Source organism: Lepus europaeus, chromosome 1 (assembly GCF_033115175.1).
Source record: "Lepus europaeus isolate LE1 chromosome 1, mLepTim1.pri, whole genome shotgun sequence".
Lineage (NCBI taxonomy): Eukaryota > Metazoa > Chordata > Mammalia > Lagomorpha > Leporidae > Lepus > Lepus europaeus.
Genome location: NC_084827.1, coordinates 139661666 through 139689634, shown reverse-complemented (window position 1 = coordinate 139689634; position 27969 = coordinate 139661666). Strand labels below are relative to the sequence as shown.

Genomic DNA, 27969 nt, shown 5'->3' with positions numbered 1-27969 from the left:
TAAACTTCTTGAAGTTTCACATTTTTCCTCTAGCTAATGAGTTTTCAACCACAATGTATAAAGTTTAGCTTTATATTGGTTTCTTTCCCACAGACACACTTTTCATTTTGTCCCATATTTTTGTCTACCTTTCAGTTTAGCCTTCAATGCTGCTATGCTGTTTAATTTTACATCAGAAAGAATTTTTTAAAGTATAATGTAAAATCTTTCTGCAGTTTATATCCTACTTCAGGCACTTATTTCCTAAATTATTTTTCTTCCTTTTAGAATACAGTTAGAGAGATACCCCTTGGTGTTGCTTAACCTTTCCAAGTATGAATTTATGGACTAGCAAAGGTTTTCCTCTCTAGTCTCTATGCTTGAGTTTCTTCATCTATAAAATGTTGATAAAAAATAGAACTGTTCATATAGCTAAAATTAAATGAGTTATGTAAAATCCTTTGTATAATGACTGGCACAAAGATAATGCTACATAGGAGATAGTATTGTATTAAGATATTTTTAAAAATGTATTTAAAAGGCAGAGAAACATGGGGGAGAGAGAGGGAAGGATAAAGAGAGAGACTGAGAGAGAGGAGGAGAATGAGGATCTTCGTCCCCTGAGTCACTTCCTATCTGCCCACAACAGCCTGGGCTGGACCAGGCCAAGGCTAGAAGCCTAGAACTCAATCTTGGTCTTCTATGTGGGTGGCAGGGCACAGATACTTGAACTATCACTTGTTGCCTCTTGGGGCGCACATTCGCTGGAACTGGAAGGGGAGCCAGGATTTAAATCCAGGCATAGCTGTATGGAATGCAGGTATCCCAACTGGCATCTTAACCACTGCACCAAACACCTGTCCTGAGTATTAGTATATTAAATTTTATTCAATATAATATAAATGTCTGTGTCTCATGAAATTTCCAACAGATTCTAAATACCTTCCCAGACTGTTGCGAATTACCAGTAAGAAAACAATTTGATTAGAGGCAGAAAGTAACAAAGGTCTTACTTTGAAGAAAGAAAAATATGAAAAAAAAAAATGTGTTTCCTTCATCAGAATATTTTGAGCAGAGTACCCTTTATAGACACTTGCGCACTTCACCTAGTAGACAGCCCTGCTTTATCTTGGAAGGTTTTTCTGTTTGATAAGGTTGACTGACTCTTTCAAAGGATACTTGAGGACAGTGTGCAGACACTGCTGTTATCTCTGTGTATTACATACCATCCTCCTCTCCTGGTTTTCCTTATTAACAAAAACCGGGAATTAAGCTACCAAGGCTTCTGTTGTCCCAGGGAGTGTATCTGAATTCCAGTTCCCTCCTTCATGACTGGTTTAGAACTGGCCAAATCTTTCAATCCAACTAGTGAACAAGAGGTAAAGTCCATCTGGGAGATTTCTGGGAACATAGTATTCCCTGTGCTTAAAAAAGGATGCATGATAGAGGTGGTTTTCTCTTCCAACCTTTGGACATTAGTGTATAAAGGTAAAGTTCATGGAACCATGCAATAAATTTTGACCATGAACGGGCCAGCCAGAGTGCTGAGAATGGCAGAGCAGCAATCTGGAAACAAGGCTGATCTCTGACGATGTCATCAAGCTGTTTCGTTTACCACCCTCAGGGTTACTCTGCTTTTCACGTGTGAGTGATAGATCTCTTAACTGTTGAAGACCTTCTGAGTTGCAGCTTCTGTTACTTGCTGCAGAAATATCCAAATTAACACAGGGAGGTAGGGGGCTTGTCGCACTTGGTGATTCAGGTAGGTTAGCTCCTGGTGCCAGTGTGCAAATTACCACAAACTTAGTGATTTAAAACAACATGGATGTATTACCGTTCCAAAGGTCAGAAGTCTAGGATGACCTGTTGGCAGGGCCATCATCCTTTGGAGGCTGAAGGCAGAATCTGTTTCCTTCCCCTCTTCAGATCCTGGAAACTTCCTGGCTTCTGGCCTACCTCAGTATATCTGGATGGCTACACCAAAATACTTTAAACCAGGTAATTCCTTTTATAAAACATATTTCTCACAGTTCTGGGGGCTGAGAAGTCCATGATCAAGGTGCCAGCAAGACTCAGTGTCTGGTGAGGACTCTGTTTCATAGGTGGTGCCTTCTGGATGAGTTCCCACATGGCAAAAGGGGCAAAGAGACTCCCTCAAGCCTCTTATAAGGGCACTGATCCACTCATAAGAGCAAGGCCCCACGACTTAATACTATCCCCAAGGGTGTTAGGTTGTAACATATGAATTTGGGAGAGAATATCGATATTCAGGCCATAACATGGCCCCTTCCTAGTATCACTCCAATCTTTCTTTTTTTGTTTTTTATTTTTATTTATTTATTTTTATTTTTGACAGGCAGAGTGGACAGTGAGAGAGAGAGAGACAGAGAGAAAGGTCTTCCTTTGCCGTTGGTTCACCCTCCAAGATTTATTTATTCATTTGAAAGTCAGAGTTACAGTGAGAGAGGGAACAATAGGGAGATAGAGATCTTCCATCCACTGGTTCGCTCCTTACATGGCAGCAATGGCCAGGGTTGGGCCTGGCTGAAGCCAGTAGCTTCATCTGTGTCTTTCACATGAGTGACAGGGACCCAAATGCTTGGGCCATCTTCTGCTGCCTTTCCCAGGCCATGAGCAGGGAGTTGTTTTGGAAGTGGAGCAGTAGGAACGTGAACCAGCACTCATAAGTATGCTGATGTCACACACAGCAGCTTTACTCACTAAACCACAACACTGGCCCCACATCACTCCAATCTAATGTGTCTATTATGGAATCTCCCACTCCATACCGTGGTCCTTCTACAAGGACCTTATACACCTACCTTGATAATGCAGGATAATCTCCCTATCTCAAGATCCCCAATGTAATTCCATTTGAAAAATCCTTTTTGTCATTCATGTGAATTGATATTCAGAGGTTGCAAGTATTAAGACATGGGAATCTTTGGGGATGGTGATCATTATTCAACCCAGCACACCAGGTAAAGGCCACAAACCTGAAGACAAAAGGAACGAGAGTTCCGAGATCACCTGTGTACTCTTGTGGAGGGAATAAGCAAGGTGAGGAGGCACTGGTGCACTTGTTGTCTCCTTCCTTTTGTTTTACTACAAAGTAGCCATGCCACCAGTCTCAGACATAATCTTTTTCTTTGCAAGTGAGTGCACCATGATTCTTAGTTGATAGCTCCAATTTACTCCAGAATGCTCAATCCTTCTTGCCTCCTCTTCTCTATAATTATAACACTTAACATTTGAATTGAGTCTTCCCTCTGTGCCCCGTGCTGTATTAAGAACTGTACCTGTACTACATTAATCATCAGGAAATTCTTCTGAAATTATTACTGCTGTTGCACCCAGTTTACAGATAAACACATTCAATGGCAACTTTCTCAGTTCAAACAATTTACTAAGAATGATTATGTTCTCTACTTATATAGAAGTTGATAACAGATAGCCTGCATCCTTCTTCAAGAAATATAAATTCAGCTTCCTACCACTGAGAACACTTAGGCTAGTTTTAGCTGCAATTTTCACTATATCCAATGGGGTTTAAACCATTAGGAGTTTATTGTCTCTCCAAACAAGAACACCACAGGTTAAGTTATGCAGTGTTAATTCAGCAGCTAAGTCATGTCAAGGACTCATTAGGGAAGAAAGTCTCTTTCCAAAGCCCCTAAGCAGTGTTTCTATTTTGGCTTGAACCATTCACCACTCAAGAGCAAAGGGGAGCAGTCAATCATGACTCTTCTCTGGGCCTAAGCCTAACTTCCCATAAGGCCTTATTTTGTTGCCTTATCCCTGAATAAAGCCAGGGAGCTATTAGCAAAGGGATAAGGAAGGGAAAGGGGGAGGCCTGTCTTCTCCAGAACATGTACATAACAGAATGTAGAATGTAAAACGGAAAAATAACCTTATAATTGATCTCAAGTGTTCCCTGCCATGTGTCACTAATAGGTTCTCTTGACTGCTGCAATGATTCAGAACAGCCTGCACCATTGCTTCTTGGCCACGAGTCTGCTGGTGGCATGCTAGCCAGGGTGCTTGCTGTGACTGAGCAGAGTTTTATTGCAATTGGTGTTTGATTCCCTCCCTTTCAGTGCAACTCAAAGGGTCCATGTAGTACAGTTTCAGATAACTTTGAAAATAATATTTTTTCAGAAGCAAAGAAAAATTTCTCATTGCAAGCCAAATGTGCATCTTTTCAGATAAGGACCTTTCATATTCACTGGGATTTTGTTTTAAAGTTACCTTCTATGGCTTTTTTCCAGTATAATCTATTTCACCAAGAATAAAGCACGTGACACCCAATTTATCTTCTGTGAGCAGAGCACAGCTGAGTCATTGACATGGGCCAATTCTCAGAGAGCCCAGTCCTCCTTCCCCTCCTACCATGTAGGTTTATGTTGAAATAAAACTGAGTATCTGATTCATGTGTCATTCATAGATATGGCACAACAGTTCCTTTAAGAATGTTCTTGTTGACATTTTACCATTTCCATGTTTATTTCTTAAGAAAAGTAGGATTGTTTAGCTTGGAGGCTTTGCACATGTTGAAAGCAAGTGTCCCCTTGTACTATCTGAATTTCCAAACAAAGAGCAGCCTCCCTGCTCTCAGTCAATAACCACATAAAGAGCTGCTTGTCGAGGAGGAATTCTCCTGCTACAGGGACCTAACCCACACCTCTGGCACATCGAGTGAGGATGTGTGGGCAGGAAATAGTTTAGGTGTTAAAAATAATAAAGGACACAAATTAATAGGCAACACATCTTGTTTTTGACTTAAGTTTGCACCATATTTATCCTTTTTCATTGCTATTTGTATTTTTCCTATGTAGATCAAAGCCTCTGGACTGATTACTCCTTGGTCAGCACCATGGTGCCCTTTGTATAGGTGGTGTCCTCCTTGAGGTTTGAGCCAAATGGTTTCTATGTGTAAATACAACTTTGCTTTGAGTCCAAGAGGTTTCTGATAACTCCTAAAAATGACCTTGTGGGTTGGCAGAGTCAAGGAGCAGGTTGAATGGCAAAGCCTTAGTTTGTGGACTACTAAGAGCTTTTTACCCATTTAATCCCACATGTGATAGGGAGCAGTGACTGTGGTTTATGCTGCACAACTTAGACTTGCCTTGGCTCTCTTGTCTCTTTTACTGGTCTCCACCAGGACTTTCCCAAAACACACAGACACAGCAGCAGCTAGGGATGTTCTTCTGCATACTGATCAGCCATGTGCAAAACTAAGAAAGAAGTCGAGGAGCCAGTGCTGTGGTGTAGCAGGTAAAGCTGTTGGCTGTGGCGCTGGTATCCTACATGAGTGCCAATTTGAATACTGGCTGCTCCACTTCTGATCCAGTTCCTGCTAGTGTGCCTGGGAAAAACAGCAAAAGATGACCCAAGTGCTTGGGCCCTGGTACCCACATGGGACACTTGGATGAGATTCATGGCTCCTAGTTTCAGGTCAGCCCAGTTCTAAATGTTGGGGCCATTTGGGGAGTGAACCAGTGGATGGAAGATCTCTCTCTCTCTCTCTCTCTCTCTCTGTTTCCCCCCTTCCCCCTCTTGTAACTTTACCTTCAAAATAAATAAATAAATCTTTTAAAAAAAGAAAAAAAGAAAGGAGTTGCAAATGGCCTATTTTTTTTTCTCTTCCATCATGATCCTTGCAAGTTTTGCTTTGCAGTTGTCCTCACTGCCACGTAAATCCCACTGACAAATGTAAGATAATTTCTCTAATTGAAAGTGAAAGGTGACTGGATTTGCTTAGTTTACTGTGAGTCACTCATATGCCTGAGAAATGAAGTCTTATGCTGTTACTGATACTGGAAGCTGCAGGGAAGGAATGAATCTCTGCAGTTTAGAACTCACATCATGAATCTCACACCAGCGGTACTGGGCGTTTTAGAAGGATAGAATAAGACTCAAATCTCTAAAGTCAAGGCTATTGTGCAAAATTCTGATTTTAATAGAGAGGTATTTTGAGTACATAGCATATTAAACTTTGATATTATGGACATGAAGGAAACATATTTTCTTTGTAGTAGGCAGCCTCTATTATGTTTCGGAGGAATTTTCCAGTAAATCATCTAACAGCTGCTTTACTGTACAGGCCTTGAAATTTTATCCTTTCATTGGTTACATACGCTTTTGCTTTGGGAAACTTCACATGCTTCTCTTTACCAGTAATATTTTGTTCCCAAAATATCAGCTCCTGGGGAGGATTTAATAAAGGCTGACCCAACAAGAAATGTTTTGAACAAACCTTCTGGATATCTCTGGCTAGGTACCATTTCCTATGTAAGTATATTTCATGTAAGCATATCACTAAAAAATCCAAAAAGGCAACTGATAGAGATTGTGTGACAAAAAAGCAAATGCTAGTCATCTCTTAACATAATGGCATTTTGTATCTCTGAGCCAGGAAACAGTGGTCATAGTGGGTGGTGGCACGCAGAATGTGTGTGTGTGTGTGTGTGTTTGTTGGAGGAGTGGCAAGGTTAAAAGTGGTGATGGGGGCTGGTGCTGTGACATAGTGAGCTAAATCTCTGCCTGCAGTGCCGGAATCCTATATTGGCGCTGGTTCAAGTCCCAGCTGCTCCCCTTCCGATCCATTTCTCTGCTAATGTGCCTGGGAAAACAGTAGAAGACAGCCCAAGTGCTTGGGTCCCTGGACCCACGTGGAAGACTCGAAAGAAGCTCCTGGTTCCTGGCTTCAGATTGGCTTGGCTCTGGCCATTGTGGCCATTTGGGGAGTGAACCATCAGAGAGAAGACCTTCCTCTCTGTTTCTCCCTCTGTCTGTATTGCTACCCCTTAAATAAATAAAATCTTAAAAAAAAAAAAATGGTGATGGAACCAGGCTTGGCCTATATATGGCTGGAGAAATTCTCTCCTTCAGATTATAGATTGAAGACTCTCTTAGGGAAAGGGCACTGAATTAACATCCTTAAGGGGGACAGAAAGAGAATAGCTTGTTCAATGCCATGTTTTTGAAATGAACCTGCAATTGTCAAAGTATGTTCCATGTGAGGATTACCAGGAAGGTTCCTATTCTAGAAAGGAATCATGATGTGTAGATTTCCAGAAAAGGCTCCTAGTCAATGAGGATAGCAAAACAGAAAGAAAATGAGAGTTGTAAACTCACTAACCATGACTTTGGTTCATGAGCAGAAGGAAGGCAGGTGGCTGAAGTTGGAGCTGAAGACACCAGCTGTAAGAATGTATCTTTCTGATTGGTGATGAATTCAGGGATTTTAATGACCTCCTTTCAGATTCCATGATTCACTAGAATGACTCAAAGAACTCAGAGAAGTTCTGTAATTATGACCACAGTTTTATTATAAATAATACAACTCAGGAACACCCAAATGGAAGACATGTAATGGGCCAGGTATTAAGTGTAGGTGGGTGGTAGGCACAGATCTTCCAAACTCTCTATCTGGGATACTGGTTTTGACATACTTTCTTGTGGAGTGAGGTGAATGAGGGAAAGTTCTAGAGGCTTCTAGTCTTTTCTGTTATAATGGTTCTTACTACACAGACCATGTACTCAGTGTTGTGTTTTGTTAACTTCTAGGTATGCCAATTCCAATTACACAGTAAGGGAAAATGAATCAGCCCTTAGAAATAGAATAATGGCGCTGGTGCCGTGGCTTAACAGGCTAATCCTCAGCCTTGCGGAGCCGGCACACCAGGTTCTAGTCCCAGTCAGGGCGCCGGATTCTATCCCGGTTGCCCCTCTTCCAGGCCAGCTCTCTGCTATGGCCCAGGAAGGCAGTGGAGGATGGCCCAAGTCCTTGGGCCCTGCACCCGTATGGGAGACCAGGAAAAGCACCTGGCTCCTGGCTTTGGATCAGCGCGATGCGCTGTCTGCAGCGGCCATTGGAGGGTGAATCAACGGCAAAAAGGAAGACCTTTCTCTCTGTCTCTCTCTCTCACTGTCCACTCTGCCTGTCAAAATAAATAAATAAATAAATAAATAAGAAATAGAATAATGGCAATGATAGTTAGTTAATGATATTTTAGAGCCACTATCATAAATATATTTAAGTATTTAAAGAAAAACATGAGAGGCTGGCGCTGTGGTGTAGGGGGTAAAGCTGCCGCCTGCAGTGCCAGCATCCCATATGGGCACTGGTTTGAGTCCTGGCTGCTCCACTTCTGATCCAGTTCCTTCCTGATGGCCTGGGAAAGCAGTAGAAGATGGCTCACGTGCATGGGCCCCTGCACTCACCTGGGAGACCTGGAAGAAACTCCTGGCTCCTGGCTTCTGATCAGCGCAGCTCTGGCCATTGAGGCCATCTAAGGAGATAACAAGCAGATGGAAGACCTCTGTCTCTCTCTGCCTCTGCCTCTCTGTAACTCTGCCTTTCAAATAAATAAATAAATAAATCTTTTTAAAAAAAGAAAAACATGAACATATTGAGAGAAAAAACAATCTCAACAGAATCTTTAAAGTGGAATCTTTAAAAAAGAATCAAACAGAAATTCTAAAAGGGAAACATATAACATATAAAACAAAAATACCACATTAGGTTTAACATTGCAGCAGCCAAATCTTGAAGATGGGCCACAAAATCCATCAGAACTAAACTAGAGAAAGCAAAGTCTGAAAATAAAGTGAAAAGAGGCTTGGTGACCTCTGGAACACAGCATGCAGTTGGTATATATCATGTTGGATTATCAGGAATAGAATATATTGGAACAGAGATTTGAAAAATATAGGTCAAATATTTTTCAATTTGATTGAAAAAATCTAACTCAAGAAAATTGATGAATATGAAGCAAATTAGACCAAAAAAACCCACATTTAAACACTTCTTAACTTGGTAAAAGTCATTGAAAAAGAGAGAATGTTAAAAGCAACTAGAGAAGAGACATATTACATACACTTGAACAGTATTAAGAATAACTACTGTTTTCTCAGGAGCAATACGAGCCAGAATCAATGGGTAGTTTTGTTACAACACATGGATCACTTCCATTCATGTGCATTGATGCAGGAGCTGTGTGATACTACTTGTAACCAACTTCCACTCCCAAAATTTTGGCTTAAAAAACCCAAATGATAAATCCAGGGACACATCATATGTTATAGAAAATATGCATCAGTGTAAATACATTGATTTGTTGGATTATTTTAATAATGTTTGTTGCTTTATATTAAAAAATTCTCTTGGCTAATGATGCAATATATTCAGAAAAGAAATGCTAGTGCTCCCCCAGACAAAGAGAGTGAAGAATTTTTATATAGAAAGTCATAAAGTAGTGTACATATCTCACTCTAAAATATCCTGAGAAAGATATATCAATAACTCAGCTGTGAATACCATGAAGAAAATAATGATGTAGATTCAGACAGGCTGCAGAAGTTAAGACCAAGGGAAAAGTGAAGAATTTTACATTAAGATGGAGATGTTTACATCATGTAATCACTAAATATTTTGTTGTAGCAGAGTATTTACTGACAGGGGATATGAGTATGACACATAGTTAAACACACAAGTCACATCAATAATGGGTATGGTGTCCTCCAGTAATAGAAAGATAGATAAACAAACAGAAAGACAAGCAGGTAGATGGAGCAATGGATAGTTTAGAAAGATACTAAAACATTGACAGTGATAGAGCTATAGGCTTAAAGACAATTTTTATTTTTTCTTTTGCTTTTTTATATGGCATCCTAAATTTCCTATAATATTTAATATTAATAAAATTTCCTAAAATTCCTACAAATGTTACTATAAATTTCCAATAAATGTTACTTTTTAGGTTTATAAGTATCTTCAAAAATTTTTTTATTGAGCTTTTAGAGTCCTTTTAGGTTCACAGCAAAATTGATCAGAAGGTACAGAGATTTCTCATATAAGCCTCCCCTTCACACCTTGCTAATACATGCACAGTCTGTTACATAATCAACATCATCCCCAAAGTGGCACATTTGTAATGGTCAGCATTGTGGTGTAGGGGATAAAGCCACTGCCTGTGACACTGACATCCCGTATGGGTGCTTGCTAGAGACATGACTGCTCCACTTCTGATCCAGCTCCCTGCTAATGTACCTACAAAGCAGCAGAGTATGGCCCAAGTGCTTGGGCCCCTGCACCCACAAGGAAGAGCTGGAAGATCTGGAAGAAATTTCTGACTCCTGCTTTGGTCTGGCCCAGCCTCAGCCTTTGCAGATTTTTGGAGAGCGAACCAGCAGATGGAAGATCTCTCTTTCTCTCTTTCCCTCTCTCGCTGTCTCTTTTCCTCTCCCTCTATAACTCTGACTTTCAAATACATAAATAAATCTTTTTTAAAAAGTGGCACATTTATTACAACTGGAAAACCTACATAGTCACATAATTATGACCTAAGTTTCATTAAAATGTTATTTTTAATTAATATTCTTTATTTTTGAACAGTTTAAGGTTCACAGAAAAATTGAGTGTAAAGTTCGGAGAGTTCTGATATCATCTCAATTTCCATTATTAATAATACTAGTATTAGTGTGGAATGTTTGTTACAATAATAAGCAAATACTGATATGTTATTATTAAGGTACATGGTTTACTTGTACAACACCATCCGTGTTATGCATCCTATAGGTTGGACAACTGTATATTGACAAATACATATACTGCTGCAATAACAGCTCATTATTTTTGTAATTGGAGAAAAGCTTACATAAACAAAAATAATAGCTATTATATAAACTATAATGATAAGTATTTCATGTCTAACATGAAGAGTTATTGTTTAATTCCATTGATATTCTACTAACTCTGAGAGTTCATTCCATTTATTGTATCTACTAATAATACCCATGCCTCAACTTAGAAAAATATCATCTCTCCCTGTTAATTTATGTATTTATCCTTTGGGTCTGAGAAAGCAATTAATTTCATTGAGGTCATTCTTTTTCAAAATATAGAACAACTGGAAGATTTCAGCATCTATTCAATTACATGCATAAAAAACTATGCTAGGTACATCTTGGGGTCACAATTTAATCTTGGATGGTCAGAGAAAACTTTGTAGAGGATGTGAACTTTGAACTGAGACTTAAAGAATAAGTAAAAATTGAACAAAATATAGAAGGAAGAGAGTAGCATTTATGAAAACTACCATGGTTAATAAATTGGAAGGTGACACTGTGTGAATTGTGATTTAAAAAATATACCATTGTTGGGTGTTTGAGCAAAAGCTTATTGATGGAGTCAGGTGAGTTGGGTTGGGATAAATTTAGACAAAAAAACAGAGAAAAGTGTACTCAGTCAAGATGTGGTAGAGTACACCTGAGCAGATGGGCAATAATACAGACTTGGCTTAGAGAAGAGGACTGTGGGAGATATGGCTAGTTTGATAAGGAGGATATAATTGATGGACAGTTTTCTTAGAGTTTGATGACACCAAATCAAAATTGAATCATTCTGTATCATATGAGTGTTTTCTTCCTTTAAGAATGTACATTGGATAGACTGAATATAAAAGACAGAGAGAGGGAGAGGGAGAGAAAGAGAGGGAGGCAGAGAAAGAGGCAAAGTACCAATACAATTGCTTATCTAGGTATTCAGAACCTAGCTTTAAAAAGTGGTAGTAGTACCAGAAAGAAGGGAGGTTCTATAAGACACATCTCTGAAAAATTAATAAGAATTAGTGACTGGATTTGAATTTGGAGAACATAGAGAAAATCAAGATAATCAAGATATTGAGCTTAGAAGACTGTGAGACTGAAGGTAAAATGAAAAAAATTAAGTTCAGCTTTTTCTCTGTCCACCTCCTCTCTCTCTCTTTCTCTCTCAGCTATTCCCCACCCCCACCCCCACTCCTATCACTATCTCCTGGGAAAGCAGATGAGCCTTTGTCATGAGAACTGAGGGGAGTGGGTACCAGCAGATATTTTAGGAATATCAACAAATGAAAAGACAGGAATGGAAGACAAGCCAGGAAAGGAAGTGTGAGACAACTGGGGAAATCAGGCAGCCAGTCACCTAGGACAAAATATGAGATAATTTTAAGAAGCAGGTGATAGCGCATAAAATTCTGAATAGTAGTTAAGAAAAACAAGAAGTGTGCCAATGTCATTAGTAATATTAAGGCTATTCCAATGGACTGTGGAACTAGCAGCTGGATAGTAGAGGGTTTCCAAAAAGATCAGGTGATGAACAAATGGACTAAGTGGGTAAAGACCATCCATTTCAGGATTTGAGATTAAAAAAAGGAGAAAATGGTATAGAATTTAGCAGTAAATGTTAATATTCTATTTTAGCAGCTAAGAAACTTCTGAATGACTTTTTTCTGTTTTTCCTTTTTTAAAAAAAGATCTGTAGCCATTATCTGAATATTCTTTTTAAAATATATTACTATGCAATTATTTTGAAAATAACCTATCTTCAATTACTAGTATTTGAAAGTATGTCCTTATATATATTTTTTTGAACAACATGGAACCTTGCCCAGGTGCTCCTTACAGGAAGTGTGGGGCAGCCCTAAATCAGACTCATACTGAAAGTGGGTCACAGAACTGCTAACAGGCAATAAGGATTTAGCATTATTACTTCTCAGTGTTATGATTTGACACTTGGGGAACAGGTGATTTTTCTCATGTGTGATTCTTTATCCTTCATGACCTTGAAGATCATTCTAATTCCAGCTTCAGCACCCTTTTATTCTGCAGTCTGAATAACAAATAATAAGATGTCAGCTTCTGTTTCAGTCCTATTTAATGTAAAGATAGAGTACTATTGTATGTGTCAAGTTCTCATTCACATGTTTTATGATTTGACTTGTGTTATTATAAACATTCACATGTTTATAACATGATTTGACTAGGAGTTTTAAAACATTTGCTTACTGGTGATGAAAATGTTCATCACACACTCTCCTTGCTACATTACATGTGTAGGTGATGGCTGTTATATCGTAGTAACTTTAATTCATTCTGACTGAAAGTGAATACTCAGAAAAAACCATGGTGGGAGTACCAGAGTAAACTGCACAAACAGAAGTCTCTTACCCTGTATACATTTTGGTTCTTTCTTTTTAAGAATCTGCAATTTAAAGGAAAAGACAATTTTTCAAATGTTATCAAAATGATTCAGACTGTATCTGTATCCTTACCCTTGGTGAGTTCTATTACTAAAATGCATGAGACAAAGTAAACTGAAGGAAAACTGACATGAACATTTATTCGTGTATGTGCAGAATGTCTACTTCATGTACAGCATTGTGATACGCACCAAAGGAATACACTGTGAAATAGGGTGTGTCTGAGCCTGATAAGAACCTCCATGGTTGGGGGAGACTAGTAGATGAAGTGGTTAAGTAGGAATGCAAAGTGTGCATTGTCAGACAATTGATTTGGGTAAATGTTATAGGTGTTTGGAGAGGGAGTTCAGTCAGGCTGGGAACATCTCTTGGGGAAAGAAAGATTTGAATTGGACCTTTATAAGGTAGGAAGCTGTAATTTACATTTGTGAAGGGAAAGGGAAAGCAATTCCTTTCAGGGAAAGCAATCCCTGCCCAACGTTCAGTTGCCTCCCTGTCTTCTCCTCCCTCTCAAGCTTACATATAGCAGTGGCTCACCCTAGACCATCAGGGACCTTGCTGCAGTGCTGTGTCCGGCCTGGTGGTGTACAGTACAAGGCAATACAACTCTGGTCACATTCTGTACTTCTACAAGCTCGTCCTGGAAATTTGGCACAGGGCACATTGTGTACTTACACACCAGTACTTGACAAATACTTCAGGGTACATAATTAATAAACTTACAATTTTTAGGGTCATTCTATAAAGCACTGCAGGTGGAATGAAAAACGAAGGTGCAGGGAACTTGGAATCCTACTTTGTACTAGGAATTGAGCTAGATGTTTGAATACATTATCTAACTCAATCTAAAATGCTGTGGAACCAATTCAGAGAGGAGAAAATAAGTAGTAGTTTAAATCGCAGAGTAACTTGCCCACCTCTCCAACCAGTTGAGACAAAATCATGGTTTAAACTAGCTTTGATCCAGAAAATACTCCCTTTTCCTAAACTACATTCCTGTTCTCGATACAGAAAACACATTTTTTTTTTTTTTTAGATACCAGAAATATTCCAGTGTTGAAATTACAGAGAAGAGAACTTGCCAAATTAGTTACAAGGTCAAATAAAACATTTGACAGACTAAAAATTCTTGGAGAGGTATCATATTCAACCTTTGACCAGGAACAGAGAATGTCTTGCTGTATGTCCTTTGGAAAGATTGTGAAAGCAAATAAAGAGAAAGTTTTCTAGTTGCCCCAAGCAATCATGAAAACACTACCTATCTACGTGATTACCTAGCAAAGTTGAAAAGCTTTATAGGGCAAATAAAAAGTTCAGAATCAACTCTGTGCCAATGACCTTTAAGCCACCTGTGAAATATGGAATGTCAAGTACAGCACATTTATGAAACCTATAGACAGAAGGTTGAGAAGCAAAGTTCTGACACTTTGGCCTATGGAGGGCATATTCCAGAGCTTTCAGGGAATAAGATCTTGTGTTTTTCCAAATTAAAATCAGTTCATTTATATATTGTTGCTTCCCCATGCACAAAAAATGACAAAGGTATTACCTGAAATACAGTATATCTTTAGCATAAATGAAATAATCTTTTGCTAAATCTACCTTAATAAAGAAGTCAGGTTATTTTCCAAACATATGTAATTCTTTCCAGCTTTAATACATGACTATATTTCTTGATGGTTGCAAAAGTATAAAAATTTAAAACAGTCTAAGAGTCTGGTAAAATAGTTTTTCTTTCTGATTTGCAGGTGAATATATCTCCCTCTAGTGTTCAAAGAAACTAATGCAAGTAGCTGTGTTTTTCTCGTCTGGTTGTGATTAGTAGAAGGTCAATGTGTGGTAATAAAGCAACATCTATTATCTATTTTTATGGGAACTGGTTCATATATAGCTCAATGTTTTCACAAATACCACATGCCTGAATTGTCAACCGCATTTTGTAGTGTTCTTTTAGATCTAAGTTATCTATTGTAACTCTTTGTGCTTGCATAAATCTTGTTAAAGGGTTGATAAAATATATAATCTTTAAATTTTGAGTTTCCAGATAGAGAAAACAACAGCCCCAGAGCTTGGTCCTTAAACCTCTTTCTTCTTCCTTTCTTCTTTCTTCCTTCCTTCCTTCCCTTTCTTTCTTTTCTTTCTCTTTCTTCTCTCCTTTCTTCCTTTTTTCTCTCCTTTCTCTTTTCTTTCCCTCCCTCCCTCCCTCCCTTCCTTCCTCCCTCCCTTCCTTCCTCCCTCCCTTCCTTCCTTCCTTGCTTCCTTCCTTCCTTTCTTCCTTCTTTCCTTCCTTCCTCTCATTTGATGACCTTAGCGAATCTTGTGGCTTCAATGACCGTCTGGCTCTGGATGAATTTCTATTCTAAATACCAACTATAGCTACACCCAGAGTTGTAGAGCTTCCTGTCTCCTCAACATCTGACTTGGATTTTTTAATGACTGCCTCATATTTAACATGTTTAAAACTGAGTTTTTAGTTTTGTTTCCCCTTCTAATATGCCCTCTTCTTGGCTTTCCCTTTTAAAAGGCATTACTATCTACCAAGTGTTTCAGCCAAAATAACTTGAAAGTCCTTTTCTCTTATTCTTATTCCTGGCATCAAGTCTACCCACAAGTCTCTTTAGGTTCTCTTCCAAAGTGCATGCCTTCTCTCCATCAGCACTTAAGCCCCTGGTTTAAATCACCAGTGTTACTCCCCTCACCTACTCCAATAACCTACTAATTGAGCTGCCTGCTTCCACTCTTGCCTCATTTCAGTCTATGGTTTCTCTCTAATTAAAACAAGATCCATCCTCACTATGTTCCTTCTCCAGGACAAACAATGAAAACGTGTGAATCTCATTCCCATATTCAGACCTTAGAACTTGCCCTCTTACTTACTGGGAAACTTACTCCCCACACCTTTGAATGGCAGGCTTCTTTTTGTCATGCAGGTCTTAGCTCAAATGTTTCTTTGGAGCGATTTCCCTCCCATCACTGTGGCTCTTTTTCTCCTCACACTTTTTCACCAGCTGGAATTATTTTATTAATATCCTTCTTTCCTTGCTAATAATCCACTTCTTTTTCCTAGAGCAACAGGGAGGATCTTGACCTGTCTCCTATATCTCCTAAGCCCAGAACAATGCCTAACAGATGTTCAATAAATATGTGTGACTGAGCAAGATGAACACAATAAGGATGTGTGTGGATTCACAAAGAGAAAAGTATGGGCAGAGACAAAAATACCAGCTCTTGGACTCAATTTTGTTAACCTCATGCATGCCCCCTATAATAATAAATAAAGATCTATCACCTTGCCTCAAAAGGTGAATGTATAACCAAAACTAGCACTCCTTGCCCCCTTCCACATATACATTTTTAAATCAGGAGGCCAAAAATTAATTAGGAACAAATAACTGCATAAGAAGTCAAAACTCAGCAGCTGTATAAACTAACACAATGTATTTTTAAAGGAAAATAAAGTATCTTCTCATAAAAGATTCCATTAGAATTAGAACAAATATGGGCATGAAATTCTTAACTAAGCATTTGGTTCATGTCTAAATGAATAATTTTAACAGCAACAACAACAACAAAAAAAACCACTCAAGCCATGAGAAAAAAAATACAAGATCATAAATACAAGTGAACTTCATGCTCAGGGAACCAAAACATCAGCAAGTCAATTTCTCTTCTCTATTTGGTATTTCATTTTTTGCTTTAATAGGGGGGAAAAAACCAGCTTCTGCTCCCAGATACCTTCTCTTAAAATGGATTTCCATATTTCTAGATTAGTAAGTCAAAAGCATACAGATAGCTGTAATCAAAGTAAACCGAGCAAAAGGGAGTATTTCAGGGAGACAAGTAGCAGCAGTCATAAAGTGCCTTCCTATAACCTGAAAAATCTGGTGGCCCAATATGTCTAACCTAAAATTCATTCCAAACATTTTGAGAAATATGGTGATTTCTGTGAACTGGACTTAACCTTAGCTGTGAGGACAGATTACTTTAATTGCTCTCATCGCAGCGCTCAGTCTTACTGTGGCGTTACTGATTACTGTGGGAATTAGTGTGGGAATTCAGTTCCAGGAGCCATATTCCTTTTGCTTGACAGAGATCATGATACTCAACGAATATAAAAGAATTGTTTCATCAGTTTTTATAAAACCGTTTTCCTTCCATCATTCTGGCAAAGTACTCTACTGAAAACAAATCTAAAGATTCTGCAAACAAGAAGTTGACACCAGGTCAAGCAGCAGCAAAGCAGAAAGTCAGAGGAGCCTGATGTTTGTACATTTCAATTAGACTTTTGTGGGTGGGATGAATGAAGAAGAAAGTCTGTAGATGGGAAAGAGCAGGCGTTGAATGGCCGAGTCTTTTATGCACATCTCTGTCCAGTCCTGTTTCTGAGACTCTATCTCTGTCTTGCTGGCCCCTTCATGTGGACTATCATCCTCCCTGAAGTAATCCAGTTGACAGTGGACTTCTGCCAAGGGCCTTAAATTCCTCTGAAACACCTGGGACTTGATGGCACTGATTCTGGCAGCCTGTTGACAGAACACCTCTTTCAGGTGGCATAAACCCAGAAGTATTTCTTTTTCCTTCTAGGGCTCTCGCATTCCAGGTGCTTTTTGTTCCCACATGGCTGACTCCTGGAGTTTGAGTCTTTTCCCTGTGTCCTCAGGCTGTGAAAAGAAAAAATGACCCTACATCTTCAACTCCTTCTCAGGCTTCTCCCTCGACTAGGCCTTTACTGAAATTTGTCTTTCCCCTAAGCCTCAGTTTCCAAGTGGACTTTTCAATTCTTCCACTTTCCAGGTTTGGGAGATCAGATCTGCAATATTTATGCCATTTTCCAGTACAAATTCTTTTTTTTTTTTTTGCATTTCATTATTTATTTAGATGTTTAAGCTCTTGCACTAAGCTTTTACAAGCTGGTGAACACTGACAAATTATTCTCCCACAGAACTATAACCACACATTCCCAGACAGTATAAATATATGGTTGAACCAACATTAATACACATCACCATTTTATCAATTACATAATAAAACAAATTATCAAGTATTCAAGTATTAAGTTACACAGCTCAAAGGCATATAAAATATTAGATGTCTGCTCAATTCATTAGCAGAAACCCACTTCTTTTTTTTTTTTTTTTGCAAGAGGTTGGGAAGGAAAAAAAAATCACACTTCAAACAAAAATAAGTTGGTAAACAACTTTTGATAAGTATGGAAAAAATTACAAGAATTTCAGAAATTTTATGATTAAGAATTTTAAGCTACAATAACAAAGCATCTCTACCTCTTAAAAATATTTACTAAATTAAAGAGCATATTCTACATTTATGCACAAGACGAAGGCAACATTTTACTAAAAATATTTAATAGCCCCCTCCCATTCTTTTCTCAGGCCCTCCTTGTTAAGCTGCACCTCAGAGTGCAAATGTTAAATTAACTGTAAGACTTTTTTTGTCTGAAGACATTAAAGACATGTGCTTCTGTACAATGTAAATTTTTCAAAATGGAGGTTTTATATTAACAGCAAAAGATTTATAGAAACATTTAATAATCATAAAACTTGGTAAAAAAAAAAAGAAATCAATGGTTAAGCAAACCTGATGTATACTGGTATGAATGTGGGAGATGTAAACATAAAGTGAGCAGGCAAATAACCATATAGTCCCTAGTTTCAATGTTTGAAATGACTGAAGGAATAAACCACATAAGACCTAGAGTGTTCATAGTTCCTGGGATTTTAATTCTGTATGATAAAAAAAAATATACAAGTATTGTGCTGGGTATTTTGGCACCTAATCTTTCTAAATTTCTTATGTATTGATAAGATTCTGGCATGGGAATAGATTTAAGATACAAATCAATATTGCATGATTTCAGGAAAAGTCAATTGGTACAAATGATAAGCACATTTTAAATACTAAACAGCAACAATCTTTTGCTAAGTGTCCAAATACGTTGGTTATAACCCAAAGATAGAGGTTGCAATTCTGTCAAACTCATGGCCTGGTAAAACTAATTTTCAATGCCCTTTGGAAGCTTCACTAAACTTACTCACCAAGCCAACATGTTGGCTAATATGTATGACAAATTAGATCCTGTCTCAAGTTCTTCTTCCAAGTCAATAGCATTAGGCACCCCAGTTTTATTGAATGCAACAGTTGTTTCTATGACCATTGGAGTCTTTGAAGCGCAGCCCCATCTTAGGATGATATTTTTCCAAATACAAAAGTTGTTTGCTGTTAAAAGCTCCACGCCGCTTTTGTCTTATGAACTGTACTGCATCTTCATATTTCATTCCACCTTCAATTAATGCTAGGGCGACAAGCACTGGAGCTCTCCCAAGGCCTGCAACACAGTGAACAGCAATACAACAACCAGGTTCTTCATGAAACTTAATTTTTACAAGACTTAACCGTTGTCAACAATCTGTTTGGTGCACCATCATTAAAAGGCCAATCGAGAACATGGATGCCTTCTTTCTCCACAAGAGTAGTGTCATAAGCTGCTTCACATACTCTTACTATCGTGGTAACTCCATATTTCTTAAGTTCCTCAATAAATTTGTTTAATGTTGCATTGGTTGGAGTATGTGTAATAAGAAATCTCATGTTCTTGTACGTGACTTCCACAGGAGCTGAGCGGTTCATTCAGGCCATGTTAATTTACTTAAAAAACACTTAATAGGATTATGAAAGAATTTAAAAAAACTGAATACAGAAATTACGCAAAGAAACTGAAGTCTACTTCACTATCTTCCACTTGGGATTCTCAGTGCTTTACGTATGAAGTTGGGAGTAATGGGAAATGAAATGAACCTCCTGACAAGAAGCAGCAATTCTTCAATCCAGTAATACTGAGGCAACAGAAAGGAAGTGCACTGAGGTTCACCCCATCCAGGTCAGAACTCTTGTAAAATGCTCTGTGGATTTCAATCCAACACTTCTGTGTCCAGGTTAACCACTTTTATGGGGGCTTCTTGGTGGAGCAGTAACGGATCTCTACAGTTCACTTGTCTGCATAGAGGTCGTGCTGTGCCTGGCAGTAGTCTCCACTGCCCTTCAGAAACTCCATAAATGTGTGACCAAGAACACCACAGAAAGCAATATGTTTACTCATTGAAGATTGTGGCCTAATCATACAGCCGGTCCCGAGGCGGCGGCGACACAGGCGGTAGCGGCGGATGCAGGGCAGGGGGCGGAGGTGGTCGTTGTGGGGCGGTGGCAGCGATGCAGGTGGTGGCGGGGGCACCACACTCTACCATGCAGTGAGTGGCTCAGAGGAGAGCTCCTCGCCCCAGTACAAATTCTTATAATTTAGGCTCATATCATCCTCCCTCCTTATCACTTGCTTCATCTGTTGAAGACTTTGACTTGCAGGTTTCTTCTCTACTCTCCGACTTCAGCAACCATGGGAACAGCCATGGCCTTATCACTTTAGTTCCTGATGCTCCATGGCCAAAACACTTCAGACACCCACTTCCATGGCCACAAAGGGGGACTGTCAACAATTGGAACTTCTCCACTTTGGAAACTGCAGTCTAAACCCTCATCCTAAGCTTTCTGCTTTTAGAGTTTCTCTCAATCTATTGCTCTTGATGAGACCCCCGCCAAAGCTGCTTAACATTCCCTTTCTCCTCATTAACAGCCCTCTTTCCTTCCGTATTAATTTCAGTGATTATCTCAACCCCACTACTACAAATTCTCCATTCTCTATTCTCTTGCCCTGCTGTCCTTCTGTTGTATCAGCCTGGGAAAATCTCCAAGCGCTGGTCTCTGAACCTAAGCCTGTTCTGTTGAAGACCTTTGGAGAGTCACACACAGAGTTAGGTGGATTGCCATCACCATGAATTCACAGGCTTCAACTGAGCCCTTTTCAAGTTCTTTGATCATTTGTGTTCTCTCTTCTTTTTTTTGACAGGCAGAGTGGATAGTGAGAGAGAGAGACAGAGAGAAAGGTCTTCCTTTTTGCCATTGGTTCACCCTCCAATGGCCGCTGCGGCCGGCTCATTGCGCTGATCTGAAGCCAGGAGCCAGGTGCTTCTCCTGGTCTCCCACGGGGTGCAGGGCCCAAGGACTTGGGCCATCCTCCACTGCCTTCCCGGGCCATAGCAGAGAGCTGGCCTGGAAGAGGGGCAACCGGGATAGAATCTGGCGCCCCGACCGGGACTAGAACCCGGTGTGCCGGCGCCGCAAGGGGGAGGATTAGCCTGTTAAGCCACGGTGCCGGCCTGTGTTCTCTCTTCTTTCTGCCAGGTAAATTTTCTGCATTCTCCTGAAATTTTTGACTTTCCTGGCTACCACCTTCCCACTTGTTTCTAGCAGATGACTTTGCTTTCTATATTACAAACAAAATCAAACTCATCTTTTGGGAACACTCTGACTACCTGCCAGCAAACTTCTAAACACCAGCATCTCCACTCACTCTTCCTCTTTCTTCCTTTTACAAGATGTTCTTGCAACGTGAGTCTCACATAGAATTAATCCCCTCTCCTTTCACTTATCCCATTATTGTATCTTTTCCCTTCCTAATCGCATTTAAACACAAAACTCTTCTGTTTGAAAAAATACGCCTGTCTCCAGGAACTACTCCATTCCCCAGTCTCTCTCATTCATAGCCCACATCTTAACAGAACAAATATCCTGTAAATATCTTGTTTTGTCCACTTCAGTCAACTCCCATTGTCATTAGTCCAGATTTACATACCCTTATCTCTCACTGAAATAAAAGCCTTCTAACAGGATTTAGGCCTGCCTTTTCCTATGACTCCCTCATACTGAAGGTAGGGTGATTTTTCTAAAATACAATCCTGTCATTTCTTCTTCTTTTTGGTTCAGATTTCCTCCTTTTAAGTATATGCAACCCAATTTTTAGTGTTGTAAAATGTTTGCAACATAAAATTTACCATTTTAACCATTGAGAAAACTATTTATTTGTTTAAAAGGGAGAGAGAGACGTTGCCCATCCACAGGTTCACTCCACAAATGCCCACAACAGCCAGGGCTAGGCCAGGGTGAAGCCAAGAGCCCAGAACTCCAACTGGGACTCCCATGTGGAAGGCAGGGGCCCAAATACTTGGGCCATCACCTGCTTGCCTCCCAGAGTGCACTAGCATGAAGCTGTTTTGTAAGCAGAGGCAGGACTCAAACCAAAGCACTTCAACAAAGGACACAGAGGATACAGGTATCCCAAGCAGCATCTTAACTGCTGTGACAAATGCCCAGCCCACATTCTAACCATTTCAAATGTACAGCTCAATGGCATTTGGCATTAAATCCATTCACTTTGGTATGAATCCATTACCACCATCTATTTCTGAAACTGTTTTTTTTTTTTTTTTTTTGCATGTTTTATAAGATCTTTAAGATACTTGCTTACCACCTCAGGTCATTTAGACTTTTCTCTAACCCTCTTTATCCAAATCTACCCCTTAACCTTTCTGAACCATGCTTGAGTTCTAGCAGTCACGTTCTCTTGTTTTAGGCCTCCACGATGTGCTTTCTGACTGGAACGGTCTCTGCATTGTCTTTCTTCAGACCTCAGCTTCCCCATCCCTTCCATGAGAAAACTGGTGCTTTATATTCTCGGTGCCGATTCATTCCCAACACTCTCTCCACTGCATAATACTTGCTTGAACCTCCTCCTAGCTTCTACTGAGTGATTGTGTCTTGGTCATATGTGAATGTCTAGTTAGTGCCTAGCACAATACTTTTCATGTAGTAAACCATCTGTGAATGTTGGTTTAAACGAGTTTCTGAAAGTTTTTTTTTGAGTACTCTTCCAAGGCCTAGTTTCTGGTTTGTGGGAAGTCAACCAGAAGAGCAGGAGTTGGAAGCAGGCAAACAAGAATAGGTTCTTACTGGCTCCAGCTTTGCATGCATTTTTTTCCTCTTCATTTCCCTCTTCCATAGCACCGTTCAAATTTGCAATCATTTTATTACACTAGTCTTCACAGACCTTCCAGGCACAGATAAAGCTAAATGAGAGTTTTAAGGTAAGCGGTCCGGTCCGTGCACCCAGCTGTTAAGAGGCTGCAGAAGCATGAGCGAAGACAGCTGAAGTGATTACTAATCAAAGGGTATTCATTCCTCTTGGCAGGACACCGTCCTCAGCAGTTCAACGCGCACCTTGCCGCTCCAACACACTGGTGCCAAGACGCCAAGGAGTTCCGTGGGAACCCTTCCTGCGTGGACCCACTGACGGCTTCCCGGGCCCAGTTCCGGGAGCAACCGGTGACCGGAAGTGGAGCTGGCGCTGGCCTGTTGCCTAGCAACGGACGCTGTGGGGACGTTAGGCAGCTCAGCGTCGCGGAGCGGAGGGAGCCGAGAGTGGGGGTCGTCGCCTGAGCGTCTCCTCTCGGGTCAGGAGGAGCGGAGGAGGAGCGATTCAGGAGCTGCCGCTGCGGCAGCGCGTCCTCGGCGCCATGAGCAGCGAGCAGGTGAGAGGGCGGCTTCCCGCCAGGCCCGCCTCCGCTGCCGCTTCGGTCTGCCTTTCGACGGGGGTTTGAAGAGCCTGAGCTTGCGACCCCTCAGCTGTGACCCGTGGTGCGCGGCTCCCTTATCCCCAGTGGCCACCTGGGTGGGGAGCGCTTTCCGCTAATGCCCGTCAAAGTTCTTTTCCCGGGCTTTAGGCCTTCGTGTCGTCATAACCACCAAGCGCGTCAGCCTCACGGGGGCGCCGCGGCTGAACCTGGCCCGGACGCTGCCGGGCGAGCTGCCGGTGGCTCCGCGGGGGTGAGAGGAGGCGCCGCAGGAGTCGCGGTGGGGCTGGGCGCCAGCATGAGAAGCCACACCTCTCCTGCACCCGTGACTTGGCCGCGTCGGTCACTGCGTCTGAGGCTTAGTTCTCCCGCTTTTATGCAGACGGCAGAAGTCACAACACCTTTTCTAAGCTTATTGGGGAAGTCCCATGCAATAATTATAATGCATCATACATGAAAGATCTTCAATCAGTGGCAGATGGCTCTTGTTAAGAAAATAGTCGCACGGACGTAGTAAAAGATGCGTGTTGCAGTATCTACTTTAAAAAAATCTCTTGAACTTCATAACGCCTGTAACCAAAAGAAATACAGAACAATGATCAATTACCTTAAATTTTTTTTTTTTTGGACAGAGTGGATAGTGAGAGAGAGAGACAGAGAGAAAGGTCTTCCTTTTGCCGTTGGTTCACCCTCCAATGGCCGCTGCGACCAGCTCATTGTGCTGATCCGAAGCCAGGAGCCAGGTGTTTCTCCTGGTCTCCCATGGGGTGCAGGGCCCAAGCACTTGGGCCATCCTCCACTGCACTCCCGGGCCACAGCAGAGAGCTGGCCTGGAAGAGGGGCAACCGGGATAGAATCCGGGACCCCAACCGGGACTAGAACCCGGTGTGCTGGTGCCACAAGGCGGAGGATTAGCCTGTTAAGACACGGTGCTGGCCACCTTTAAAAAAATTTTAAGAGGGAGAGAAATCGAGATCAAGATGGAGATCTCATCCACTGGTTCACTCCTTCAAATGCCCCTAGCAGCTGAAGCCAGGCATTCAGGGTGGCAGGGATCCAGTTACATCAGACATCCCGGCTGCATCCCAGGGTCTGCCAGGGTCCATCTTAATGCAGGCGCAGAATGAAAAGGCCTTGAGCATGGTCATTGCTTTGGCTTGCTCTTTATGTAGAGATGGGTTAGGGAAAGGGACATTGGAAACATCCCTCTTGAAAAAGTTGTTTTAAAGCCTGCCAAACTTGCTTGGCTTCTTTGTTTTGATACTAAACTATAATTATTTCTCATTGCTTCATAATGCTCTTTTGGTAATATTAGAATTTATTGTGGAAACTATGTTAAAAATAGTCCCCTGTGCATTGGGTTGTAGATTACCAACAGAAAATGTTGGTAATCATTAATAATTCATTAATTAATAAAATACAGAATATCTAAATTCTCAAGAAAATGTGGTTTCAGCATGTTCTGAATGAAATATAATAAGCCAAGAACCAAGAAACAGACCCTTTGATCTGTATACCACAGTTTAATAGATAATAACTAGTAAAAGAACAAATGAGCAAGGAAAAGCAAAAAACAAAAAAAAAAACATACAAGTAACTAGAAAATGGAGCGTTTGTTTATAGGCTTCACTAGTAATTTTTTCTATGTGATACTGTTGTAATCACATTCCATTAAAAATAACACACAATCACTATCCATATAGGTTAAGAAGCCTCTTTGCTTGATGTCCAAATCAGTCCTGATTGTGAACAGTATTGTACATTGTTGGAATTTAAAACACACTGTGATTACATTTGTAGTGGCACTTCTGAATAGCTGTTATTTCACAATTTTCACATCCCTAACTAAAAAGTATTCACTAAAAACCTGCAAGTTAGTTTCTAAGTTTTCCATAATCATCATGAAAGTGATACTGGGAAATAACACTCATAATGTCTTCCTCTCCTTTCAAAAAAGTTTAATGTTTTAGTGAAGAGGCAATGGGACCTTGAATGAATGGATGTTAGCTCATTTAGGATTATTTTCATTTTCTACATACAATTTTTAAACAGCAGAGGGCCCTCTCCCACTGTTTTGGTTGATTGGTAATTTTAAACCTCATCTTGATACTTTAATTTATGCTAATTTAGAGTGCTATTTTCCTTTTAAAAGGATAAAAGTTTCTATATTTTAACCTAAAACAAACAGAATGGATTAAACTTTTGGAAATGGCATTTTTATGTGACATTTACTTATGTATTCATTCAGTTTGAAGAAGTGTGCAGGTGGTAAAATCATATTTACTAAGGAGATTTTTAACAGACTCATTAGTGGAAGGTTGGGAGTGATGTGACATTTTACAGGAATAGACGACTGGGCTCTTAAGTTACATATTTAAAAGAAATATACAACCCTTTTTGATGTCTAATTTTATTTTTAAATTAATTAAAACTTAAAATAAGGAATTTAGAGTTTCAGTTGAAGAACTTTCAGATGTTTATAGGTACAACTATTCAGAGGTTTAAAGGTACAAAGACCAGGCAGCTCCCCACAAATTCACTAAAAATTGTGAGCAGAGAAGGGGAAAAAGCTGTCAGCTTTTCTCCAGAACACACTTCTTCTATTTTTCCTTTCCTTTCCTTTCCTTTCCTTTCCTTTCCTTTCCTTTCCTTTCCTTTCCTTTCCTTTCCTTTCCTTTCCTTTCCTTTCCTTTCCTTTCCTTTCCTTCTATTTCTTTTCCTTTCTTTCCTTCCTTCTCCTTCTTCTCCTTCTCCTTCTTCTTTTTGAATTTTACCTTCTACATGTACAAGAGAACATGTGGTATTTCTCTTTCTAGGTCCATCTTATTTCACTCAATATAATGTCCTCCAGTTGCATCCATTTTGCTGCAAATGGTAGAATTTCATTGTTTTTGTTGCTAAATAATATTCCATTGTGTATAAATGTCACATTTTCTTTATCCATTCATTTGATGATGCACACCTTGGTTAGTTCCAGATTTTGGCTATTGTGAACAGTGCTGCTATATAATCATGGTGGTGCAGGATCTCTTTGATATATTATGTTTGATTCTTTTGGGTATATGCCTGTTAGTGGAATTCCTGGATCATATGGCAAGTCTATTTCTAATTTTTAAAGAAATCTCCACACTCTTTTCTATAGTGGCTGTACTAATTTAAACTCCCACCAATAGTGTATAAGTGTTCCCCTTTCTCCCCTATCCTTGCCAACGTTTGTCATTCTCCACATTTTGGATTTTAGCCATCTGACAGGGGTAAAGTGATATCTCATTGTGGTTTTCATAAGCATTTCCCTGATGACTAGTGATGTTGAGCATTTTTTTTTTATATATTTGTTGGCCATTAATATTTCTTCTTTGAAGAACTATTAAAGTCCTTTGTCGTGGCCGGCACCATGGCGCACTGGGTTAATCCTCTGCCTGCGGCACCAGCATCCCATATAGGCGCTGGTTCTAATCCTGGTTGCTCCTCTTCCAGTCCTGCTTTCTACTGTGGTCTGGGAAAGCAGTGGAGGATGGCTGAAGTTCTTGGGCCCCTGCACCTGCATGGGAGACCAGGAAGAAGCACCTGGCTCCTGGCTTCGGATTGGCGTAGCTCCGGCTGTTGCGGCCATTTGGGAGTGAACCAGCGGAAGGAAGACCTTTCTGTCTCTCTCACTGCCTGTAACTCTACCTGCCAAATAAATAAAATCTAAAAAAAAAAAAAAAATCCTTTGTCCATTTCTCAACTGGATTGGTTATTATTTTTTCGAGGTTTTTAAGTTGCTGATATATTTGGGATATTAATCCTTTGTCAGGTGGTTTGCATATATTTTTCTCCATTCTGTTGGATGCCTTTTCACTATTTCCTTTGCTATGCAAAAGCTTCTGAGTTTGATATAGTCTGATTTATGTAATTTTGCTTTTGAACCTGTGCTTTGATGGTCTTGTCCACGAAGTCTTCACCTTTATTTATTTATTTTTAAAGATTTTATATATTTTATAGGTAGAGTTACAGACAGAGATAGGGAGAGACAGAGAGAAGGTCCTTCATCTGCTGGTTCACTCCCCAAATGGCTACAACTGCTAGAGCTGCGCTGAACCGAAGCCAGGAGCCAGGAGCTTCTTCTGGGTCTCCCACGCAGGTGTAGGGACTGAAGTACTTGGCTATCTTCTGCTGCTTTCCCAGGCCATAGCAGAGAGCTGGATCAGAAGAGCAGCAGCTGAGACTCAAATCAGCGCCCATATGGGATGCCGGGTGCTGCAGGTGGAAGCTTAGCCACAGCAATGCACCAGGTCATCTACTACACCGATGTGTTGGAGTGTTTCCCCTATGTTTTCTTCCAGCAACTTCATAGTCTCAGGTTTTAAATTTAAGTCTTTGACCAGTCTTGAGCTGATTTTTGTAAATGGTGAGAGGTATGGATTAATTTCATTCTTCTACATATATTAGTCTAGTACCATTTGTTGACGAGACTAACCTTACTTCACTGTATGGTCTGAGCACTTTTG

The 27969-nt window shown here is 40.1% G+C and overlaps 1 protein-coding gene and 1 pseudogene across 1 annotated transcript in view; one reads left to right on the top strand and one right to left on the bottom strand.

Moving 5' to 3' along the window:
• Window positions 1-19009: 19009 nt before the first annotated feature.
• On the bottom strand, window positions 19010-19658 carry LOC133767081 (protein tyrosine phosphatase type IVA 1-like; annotated as a pseudogene).
• A 3620-nt stretch (window positions 19659-23278) lies between these two features.
• Window positions 23279-27969, top strand: part of DNAH7 (dynein axonemal heavy chain 7) — a 385917-nt gene continuing 381226 nt past the window's right edge. The window contains exon 1 of the mRNA XM_062189419.1: window positions 23279-23437. Within this exon, the coding sequence (XP_062045403.1) occupies window positions 23423-23437 (15 nt within the window). The 5' untranslated portion in view covers window positions 23279-23422. The remainder of the gene's footprint in view (window positions 23438-27969) is intronic.